The 10,482-nt window shown below is 47.4% G+C and overlaps 1 protein-coding gene across 2 annotated transcripts; it reads left to right on the top strand.

The window, feature by feature from the left end:
• Positions 1-1,232: 1,232 nt before the first annotated feature.
• On the top strand, positions 1,233-9,776 carry LOC144753332 (zinc finger BED domain-containing protein 4-like). Of its 2 annotated transcripts, none has more exons than XM_078641068.1 (3): positions 1,233-4,182; positions 7,839-9,442; positions 9,564-9,776. In XM_078641068.1, exons 1-2 carry the CDS (start codon positions 3,708-3,710, stop codon positions 8,342-8,344), a joined length of 981 nt encoding a protein of 326 aa, XP_078497194.1. In that variant the 5' UTR covers positions 1,233-3,707; the 3' UTR covers positions 8,345-9,442; positions 9,564-9,776. The 2 variants fall into 2 exon arrangements, with proteins under 2 accessions (XP_078497194.1, XP_078497193.1); XM_078641067.1 differs by having other exon boundaries at positions 2,465-4,182.
• Positions 9,777-10,482: the final 706 nt, after the last annotated feature.

The raw sequence follows: 10,482 nt of genomic DNA, 5'->3' as shown, positions 1-10,482 counted from the left end.
TGTGGGCAGCGGGGCGGCCATTTTGTGAAGCCAAGCATTGTCCTTTTGCCATAGGCATGTATTGTCTGTCTTCTCTTTCTTTTCATGTTGTTGGGGGTGGCCAGGCCATGTGGGGGCGGCCATTTTGTGTGACCTTCCATCGTGCTTTAGTTTTGTCGTAGGCCTACAAACTTGCGATTTCTTCTGCCAGTAGGCCTAGAATCCTATAGTTAGTCAGCGGGGATGCTTGATGTAGCGGTTTCCATTTTGTCTGTTGAATTTAACATCATTTATGGCATGGGTGGCAATGCATTGAATTTCCAAATGTGGTTTTGGGGTGTAGTTAACTGTTTGGGTGTGTGTAAAAAACTGTAAATGTTGTTTGTGTTGTTGTGTAACTTGCAAACCTTTTAGCCATGAGGATTTTCTTTTTTACATTAACCTGTGATGTTTAACAGGAATCTTCCTTTTTCTGGCCATATAGGGATATAGCCCTGCTTGAGTTTATTGTTTTCTGGCCTTTACCCATGTACCAGTGATGAGAGTGCCCATGTGGCTGGGAGCTGTGGTGGTAGTAGTAGTGTGTTGTTTTGTTTTTGACAAATTGGCCTGTGTCTTGCCATTGTTCCTGCTGGCTTACTACTGTTCACATCCCCATTGCTATCTGCTGCAGGTCACTGATGCTGCATCCATCCGAAATGATGCTTAAATTAAGGATACACAAGTTCCACTTCCACTACATTTGCATTTTAGTTCTTTGCTATTCTTACTCTTACTGAGTGTACTAATACTTCTAGTAGTAATTAAAATTAAAGCTAAAAAAAATCCACATTCGACTGATGTTATTCTGCCTTCTTTGCTTATAGGTGTACAAAAGACTGAAGAGGAGGTGTCTGTCATCATTCATCGCCTGTTCTACTGCCAGAAGGACGTCCTTCTGTACTACATCACGTGTGGTGTGACTCACCTGACCAGACATCATTCTCAGCAACTTGTGCAACTGAGTGCTGCTGCTGACATCTGAAGAAGATGGGCCCAAAGAAAGCAGGTACCAGGTCCTCCAAGACCAAGAAAGTTGCTGAGAAGACGAAGGAAGAACAGAAGAAGGAAGTGACACTTAAGTCTGGTGTCGACCCGAAAACCTTTTTTGGGAAAAAAAGTACGCCTGCAGTAGCGGTGACCGGGGTCCAAGCTGGGTCCAGCACCTCCGCATCAGTGGGCCCAAGCCACCAACCCAGGCCCAAGCAGATGAGTGGGGAAGAAATAGCCAGCCTAATGGTGGAAAGCAGTGATACTGAGCCTGACCTGAACTTATCGCTATCTCAAAGTAGTACACATTCCACGCAAGAGGGAACACAGCAGAAAAGTGGTGAATAACAACGACCGCCCGCAAAAGTAGATGTTCCAAAACAGCATCCACAACCACCGCCCGCAATAGTAGATGTTCAACCTGAGCCACCGCCCGCAATAGTAGTTGTTCAACAACCACCGCCCGCAATAGTAGATGCTCAACGAAAAGAACAACCACAACCACCGCCTGCAATAGTAGTTGTTCTACAACCACCGCCCGCAATAGTAGATGTTCAACGAAAACAACCACAACCACCGCCTGCAATAGTTGTTGTTCAACAACCACCACCTGCAATAGTAGTTGTTTTTCCTCCCGAAGTCTGGGCATTTCAGGAAATTGAGTCTGATGCAGAGCAAGAAGAAGAGGAAGCACCTCATGTAGGAGATCTATTGTTTTCCAAATCCCCACCAAGGAAAAGGAGGGTTAGTCCATCGAGTTCTTCGCCAAGCATCCCTTCTGATGATCTTGATCTCAATTGGGAGCCACAACAATCTGAGCATGAGAGGGAGAGACATCCCAAGAAGACCAGGCTAGGGAAAAGGAAGGTTCCAGGAAGCCTTACACTTTTGGAGTGCGATGTTGAACAGCCGGATAATGATGGTGATGACGAGTAAGATCAGACCCAGTCATCACAAGCATTACTCCTGGGCCTGAGGACATGGAGACCAACATTTTAACCCTATCGAGAATGGCTGAGACTAGTAGGGATGTAGCACGCATACCTCCAACACAGGCCACACCAAAACTACCTCCAGCTTCCATTTTTACATTTGTACAGAGCCGGCAGCGTCCTACATCCAGCACAAGTTCCACCTCAGCAGAACTAGGTAGTGGTACTACTGCGCAGCCACATATTGAAATTCAACACACAATCTCCAGTTCATCCGGCATTGGAAGTGACACCTCTAGCAGGAGACAAAAGTTAAGCTCCCCAGTGTGGGACTTCTTTACAGTTAGCGCAAATGAGGACAACATTGCTATATGCTCCATTTGTCATTCCTCTGTTAGTCGTGGTAAGCTTGGTACAAACGATGATACCGGAGGCCAAATGACCCATTTGAAAAAACACCACGCAATCAAGTGGGAGGACCACCTACGTAGCATAAAAGCAGGAACCATTAATGTTGGTGGGGAAGCAGTAGAAGGTCCACTCATGGTCGAACAGGAAGAAGAGGGAGACATTCTATCTGGTAGTGGTACACAAAGTACTCCTGTCCCCAGCACGGCAGTGGTAGAGCCCACATCCTCCGCATCAGTAACATCCGAGTGGCACCCAAGTAAGAGTAACCCGGAGACACCAAGGAGTACGGGTGCGAAGTCTGCGACGCGAAGTACTGCATCGAGCATAACTGAAAGAAATACCAAGCAGCGTACCATTATTAGCATGTTTAGGCAGGAGGGAAAGTACGAGCGCAACCACCCAATAGCACGTTTGTTCAATGCTAAGCTTGCTAAAATGTTAGCACTGTACCTTCTCCCTTTTTCTTTTGTTGAAGGTGTGGGTTTCCTGGAATTTGTGACAACCATCTGCCCAAAATGGAATGTTCCGAGCCGCTACTATTTTGCCAGAGTTGCTGTTCCAGCACTACACCACGACGTGCTGGAATTGCTTGGAAAAGCCTTGCAGCAGAGTGCTGTTCATAATATCCACCTGACAACAGACATGTGGACCAGTTGCCAAGCCACTAATTACATGTGCATCACTGCACACTGGATCTCTTTTTCAGGTGTTAAAAAGATATCTGCAGGCATTGACACTGCTGAGATTTTTAATGATACTCGCAGACATGCTACTGTAGCCATGTTTGCTATGGAGAAATCGCATACTGCTGCAAACATTTTGGCTGAGTTTAACAGCAAGGTCTTTGAATGGCTGCAACCAAGAGGCCTACACATTGGTTTTGTTGCTACCGACAACGGCAGTAATGTAGGTAAGGCCATGCAAGATGGTCGCTATTTCAGGGTCCCGTGTTTGGCACACTGCATTAACATTGTGGTTCAAGACTTTCTGAAAAATGAAAGAAAAGTCAGCAACTTACTGACCATTTGCAGAAGAATCTGCACGCATTTCAACCATTCTTTTAAAGCCCGGAAGCAGCTACGGGTCATTCAACGTGAGAATAAAATGCCAGTCAAAGCACTCATCCAGGAGGTGCCAACACGTTGGAACTCTACTTATTACATGCTTGATCGGCTGTTTGAGCAGTACATACCACTTAATGCTTATGTCATGACAATGACAAGAAGATCAGGGGATCCAACTGTTATTAAAGCCATGACCGTTGAGATGTGGCAATGGGACCTCATTAAATGCCTGACAGAGATGCTACTTCCTTTTTAGGTCTTCACACGTGCAGTCAGCAGGGAGGACTGTACTATGGGCCAAGCTATCCCATTGTTGTACATGCTAGAGCAAGAGCTGAAGGAGGTGTCTGAAACATACGAAGGTGTTGAAGGAAAACTTGAAGTATGTTATTTGGCGAAGGCCTTAGCCGGCCGCTTATCTGAGAATACAAGGATTCAAAATAAGATTGTGTCACATCAACATTACATTACTGCCACAATTTTGGATCCACGGTACAAATTATTTGTGAACAGTAATGCAGTAATTCCTTTTTCAGAAGGGGATGTTGCCAAGTACAAAACTGTAATAGCCGAGGAAGCCACTGATTTAGAAAACGAACGGCTCTCAATTAGAGGCCTGCCAGTGCCAGCCCAGGACAGTGCAAGTACTACTGATTATCCTACAGAGTCAAGTTCTTCTTCACAGCATGAGAGCAGTGCGTTTGCTTCCCAGCAGTCACCAACACAACCAATAACAACAGCAGCACCAACAGGATATGATTCATCAGGTGACAGTCCTGACTCGTGCAGAAGCGGTCGCTCCCCACGCTCCCCGGTATCGTAGCGCTTGACTGCTCACTGCTAAATCTAAGCATTCTGTGCATTGCTCACATTACCTGCATATTGACTTGTGCCAGATTTATATCTATAGCGCTATACCGCATTGACTGCATATTGACTTGTGCCAGACTTATATCGCAGCGCTATATCGCATTGACTGCTTATTGACTTGTGCCAGATTTATATCGTAGCGCTAGATTGCACTGCCTGTTTAATAATTTTTGCCAGATTGTGCCGGTACCTCTGCCCACATCATTGCGACTTCCCAGACTGTGCCCCAATCTCGCCTTGTTTCGCTTTCGTCTCTGCTGCCATTTTGTTGTTTGTTTTCCTCCCAGCCCGTGCCTCCACCCTGCTCCCGCCTCCCAGCAGCTCCTCCCTCGCTCCGCCCCCCTCCACTATCTACATATGTCAGAGCAACAGACGCGCAGCGTCCACGTGCAGCGGACGTGCCCCATGCGCGCCGAAGGCGTGCCAAAGGTAAGCCCGTCTACGCCCGTCCGCGCCTGGACCGCGTCCAGCGCCAGACCCCCTGTTCCCCGCAAACTCCACTCCATCCGCATAACGTACGAAGCCACAACCCTCTCAGCACTTAACCCCGGCCGACTCCCAAACTGCTACCAAGCCGCCCCAGGACACACCCATGGACCCTTCACCTGCCACTTCTGCAAGTTCGACGGCCTCAGGACCCACACCAAATCCACAAACTCCAAACAGAGCTCCGACAACAACCACCTGAAGTGCATCCTGCTCAACACCCGCTCGGTCCACAGACACGCCATTGAACTTTGGAACCTACTCGACACCACATTGCCGGACGTCGCCTTTCTTACAGAAACCTGGATGAACGCCTCATCAGCGCCCGACATCGCCATAGCCATCCCGGACGGCTACAAGATCATCCGAAAAGACCGCATCAACCAAACAGGAGGAGGCATCGCCATCGTCCACAAGAACACCATCCGTATCACGACCAGTTCTGACGATAACCTCGCAGCCGCCGAACACCTTCACTTCCAGATCCACACCGACCCCAAGTCCACACTCAGAGGCACCCTCCTCTACAGGCCACCAGGACCCCGCACACAATTCAGCGAAGACATCACTGACTTCATCAGCCCACACGCCCTCCCTTCCGAGGACTACATTCTACTGGGAGACCTCAACTTCCACCTGGAAAAGAACAACGACAGCAACACCACCACCCTTCTGGACAACCTCGCCAATCGCGGACTCAAACAACTTGTTGACACCCCCACCCACTATGCCGGGCACACGCTCAACCCATTCTTCACCTCCAGCAAGCACATCTCCTTCAATCACACCACAACTCTCCATTGGATGGACCACAGCTGCGTTCACTTCGCTAAACAAAAAGACTACGACCCACAACCACCCACAACCAATTCCCCGCAGAAACTGGAACAAAATCACCACCGACCAGCTCTTCACATCACTCCACCAAAACCCTCCTGCCAATTCATCGGACCCAAACCAAGCAGCCACCAACCTCACACAATGGATCACCCACAGTGCTGACGAATTAGCACCCTTGAAAAACAATCAAACCAAGCAAGGTAGCAAAAAAGCCCCCTGGTTCAATGATGACCTTAAGAAATCCAAGAAGATCTGTCGCACCCTCGAGAAAGCCTGGCGAAAAAACCCAACCACTGACAACCTGGCCACCCTCAAAAACGCCACCCGCAAACACCACCAACTGATCCGATCCACCAAGAAATCAGCATTCAAGGATCGACTCAACAACAACGCCCACAACAGCAAGGAACTATTCAACATCGTCAAAGAGTTTACCAACCCCACCACCGGCACCAACGACATCACTCCCTCCCAAGACCTCTGCGACTCTCTAGCCTCGTTCTTCCACAACAAAATCGCTGACATACATAACAGCTTTGGAAACCAGTCCACCCCACCCACCTCCGAACTAAACCCCCCCTCCAACAACCTTTGCGCCTGGAACCCAATCACCACTGAAGACACCATCCGCCTGATGAACACCATCCACTCAGGATCGCCAACCGACCCATGCCCCCACCACATTTTCAACAAAGCTGACTCCATTATCGCACCCCATCTCCGAGACGTCATCAACTGCTCCCTCAACTCCGCTACCTTCCCGGAAAGCTGGAAACATGCCGAACTCAGCGCCCTCCTGAAGAAACCCACAGAAGACCCTACTGAACTTAATAACTACCGCCCCATCTCGCTCCTCCCATTCCCTGCAAAAGTCATTGAAAAAGCTGCCAACAATCAGCTCGCCGCCTTCCTCGAATCCAACAAAGCCCTCGACCCTTTACAGTCCGGCTTCAGAGCCAAACACAGCACCAAGACCGCCCTCATCGCAGCAACAGACGACATTCGAACTCTACTGGACAACGGAGAAACAGCTGCCCTCATCCTACTTGACCTCTCCGCAGCCTTTGACACAGTCTGTCATAGCACCCTTATACAACGCCTCAGCAACGTCGGAATACAAGGAAAAGCACTGGACTGGATCATCTCGTTCCTCGCCGGAAGAACGCAGAGAGTCCGCCTCCCCCCTTTTAGATCAGAAGCCACCGAAGTCATCTGCGGCGTACCACAAGGATCATCACTGAGTCCCACCCTCTTCAACGTATACATGAGTCCCCTCGCATCCATCGCGCGCCAACACAACCTCAACATCATCTCCTACGCGGACGACACCCAGTTGATCCTCTCCCTCACCAAAGACCCAAACACCGCCAAAACCAACCTAAACGAAGGGATGAAAGAAGTAGCCGAATGGATGAAGAACAGCCGTCTAAAACTGAACTCGGACAAAACGGAAGTCCTCATCTTAGGGTTATCCCCCTCCGCCTGGGACGACTCATGGTGGCCACCGGCCCTGGGAACCGCACCCATACCGACGGACCACGCACGCAACCTGGGCTTCATCATGGACTCCTCCCTCTCGATGACCAGACAAGTCAACGCCGTCTCATCATCTTGCTTCAACATCCTACGCATGCTCAAAAGAATCTTCCGTTGGATCCCCACCGAAACAAGAAAGACGGTCACCCATGCACTGGTCACAAGCCGACTGGACTACGGAAACACCCTTTACGCCGGAACCACAGCCAAACTACAGAAAAAACTCCAACGCATCCAAAACGCCTCGGCCAGACTCATCCTAGACATCCCCCGCCAAGCTCACATTTCCGGTCACCTGAAAGACCTCCACTGGCTCCCCGTCAACAAGAGAATAACGTTCCGCCTCCTCACCCACGCACACAAAGTCCTCTACGACCTAGGACCCAAATTCATCAACACGCGCCTGTCCTTTTACACCCCCACCCGCCAACTAAGATCGTCCAATCAAGCCCTCGCCGCAATTCCACGCATCCAAAGATCCACCATGGGGGGAAGATCCTTCTCCTACTTAGCGGCCAAGACCTGGAATTCTCTCCCCACCCACCTCCGCCTTACACAGAACCACCTCTCCTTCAGAAAACAACTAAAAACTTGGATATTCGATAAGTAAAGTACCCCCTCCCTCAAGCGCCTTGAGACCCTCTGGGTGAGTAGTGCGCTATACAAATTTTTAAACTTAAACTTAACTTAGACACAACCAAAAAAATAGCTGCTTGGTTTCTACAGAAAGGGATGGCTAAGTCCGTTGCTGTCCCAAAGCCAAAAGAGGACGAGCAAACCGGAGCACCACTGAACATTGAGCGGTTGGTCCAGGCCTATCTGGATGACACAACAGAGGTATTCATGGAGCAAAGCCCATTGGTGTATTGGTATAGGACAAGAAGCCAATGGCCAGTGCTCAGCAGGCTGGCGATAAAGTATCTAGCTTGCCCTGTTGCAAGGGTCTCTTCTGAGCGTGTTTTCAGTGCTGCTGGTGCCATTGTAACTGTGGAAAGGACCAGTCTCTCACCCAAAAGCGTGGAGAGGTTAACCATGATCAAAATGAATCAGCACTTCATACCACCAGACTACAAAATACGTGAATCACAGCTGGAAGAGGAGAGCGAGTCGAAAGACATAACTAGTGGGTTACATGACCTACTTCTGTCAGAAGAACCACCAGGGTTTGACGACGAGCTCCTCTTCCCTGACAACTAGGCTTTTAAATTGTTACATTCTCCCTTCCTTTATTTGTGTGTATCTGTCTTTCTGGTTCAAACTTCAAAACCAACACCATCCTTTCTCTTTTAATTACCTATTGGAGTTGCACATCTGTGCATTTAACTGTGCACTCTACTCCTCAGAGTCCTGCTCCATCTTCCTGACTCACCCTAAATACATTTCCATCTTGCCATACATTGGATGGAGATGGAGAATAGTACAATCATGTAGCCTCTAACAGTCCCTCCATAACAAGTGAAACGTACGTGACTATAGCCATCTTCTGTTTTGTTTCCAATCTGAAACGCATCACTGTCTTAAGGCTACCACCTCTGTCTGCAGGCATACACAACTCTTCAATGTCAGAACTTGAGCAGGGCTCCAAAATTAAAGTAAACTCGTCATCACTTTCAGAAGGCTCTGCTGCATCTGTGATCTGACAGCCACAAAGAAGAGAAAGACAGGTATATGAACTGAATGATGCCATACATTGCATTGGATGCTTGCTGACTCAGAGCAAATGTGCATGAAGTAGAACTATACTAGTAGTTTAATATAATAACAAAGTACTTGTGTCTCAAGTGATGGTCAATGTTTCCATGTTGTTTAATAATATGTATCCAATTTTACTCCTACTACTGCAGGTGCAGTCTGGACTTAATCGTAGTCACTCACTACAGACTGAGTTGCTGTTGGTGGTCTGTTGGACAACACGTACACGTGCCACACCAGATGATGATGACCACAATACCATCTTTGCACGCTGTCAGTCAGTTTGATTTGAGATGATTGATGGAAATGTTCAGGAAGTGGAATACAAGGTAAACACAACCAATCAACAAGAACCACAGCAGACCTAGGCTACATGTGTGTGCAGTGGTGGAATAGAATAGTGGTATGATTGACTGACAATGGCGCATTGATTTAATCACTTGTTTTGGAAAATGCTAGGTTGCTGAATATGCCTTTTGTCTGGAACTGTGAAAAATGTAGGTAAATGGAGTTTGGGCCACAGACTCACGGCCCGGTGTTGTGGTGTGGTCCTGTAACTGTTCTGTGCTGGCTCCTATCTTGTTGTTCTTTTTGATGACTGCTGTGCAACTAGAAGAGTAGAGTTAATCAATGTATCCAAGCAGCCTCAGTCTGAAAATCTTCTCGCTCACGAGTCTTGTCTTTTGTGCACTACACCGTAATTGATTTTTATGTTTTCATTCAGTTAACTTATTTTGTAATACCCCATTTCTTCTTTCATCAACACTTATAGGCGGGCCTTCCACCCAGCGCTATTATGCGTGGAGCAACAACTCACACTTACCTTACCAATCCTCCTCATCATCCAGCCAGAGGCGCCCAAGAATGATATTCAGTCACAGTGTCCATGGAAGGGAGGACAAAGATGAATGACGAGATACAACTACACATTTGGCCCTGGATAATACATTAACTTTAGTATCATTTTCATAATTTTCTTTGATTTCTTTTTCCTCTTCATTTATTTTACGCTTGTGTTTGGTAATTGATTGTTCACTTAAACTATTTCTTAATTTTCTTTGCTAGCTTTCAGCCCGCTACAGCAGGTATTACGGTTTCTCAGAGGGCATACAGCCTAGGCAAAAGTCATATTCATATCATATATAAGAGATACTTCATTTGAATTGTGTAGTAGTAGTTAAGTAAGTACCACTTATTATTAACCATCAAGTCATAACTTATCTTTTATTTGGTGTTATGTTATTCTGTCGCAGTTTTTCCTTTCTCCAATAAAGCGCCGGGACACTCTTTTTGAGTAGCCGAGCGCTATATAAATAAATAAATAACATAACATAACATCTTCATCATGCATGCATTTCGTTTTTCTTACTTAACTTTAGATTTATTGGGTAGTAGTGGATCATCAATCATCGTCTTCATTGTTTTGCTTTTGTTGTCTCCATGCGTACTATTTTTCTTTGTCAAACCTTTCCCCAAACCCCCGTTCCCATCCATTCATCAAACCCTAACCCTCTTCACCCGGGCTGTGTGGTTTTATATTGAGGTGTGATGTTACTACATTAAATCTACACCAACAATTGATCACACGCTTGCTGGGGCAGATATGGTGAAAGCAACACTAATGAAATCAAATGCCAACGAGG

This window comes from Lissotriton helveticus, chromosome 5_1 (genome assembly GCF_964261635.1).
Source record: "Lissotriton helveticus chromosome 5_1, aLisHel1.1, whole genome shotgun sequence".
NCBI lineage: Eukaryota > Metazoa > Chordata > Amphibia > Caudata > Salamandridae > Lissotriton > Lissotriton helveticus.
This window is presented reverse-complemented; position numbering and strand designations above follow the sequence as displayed.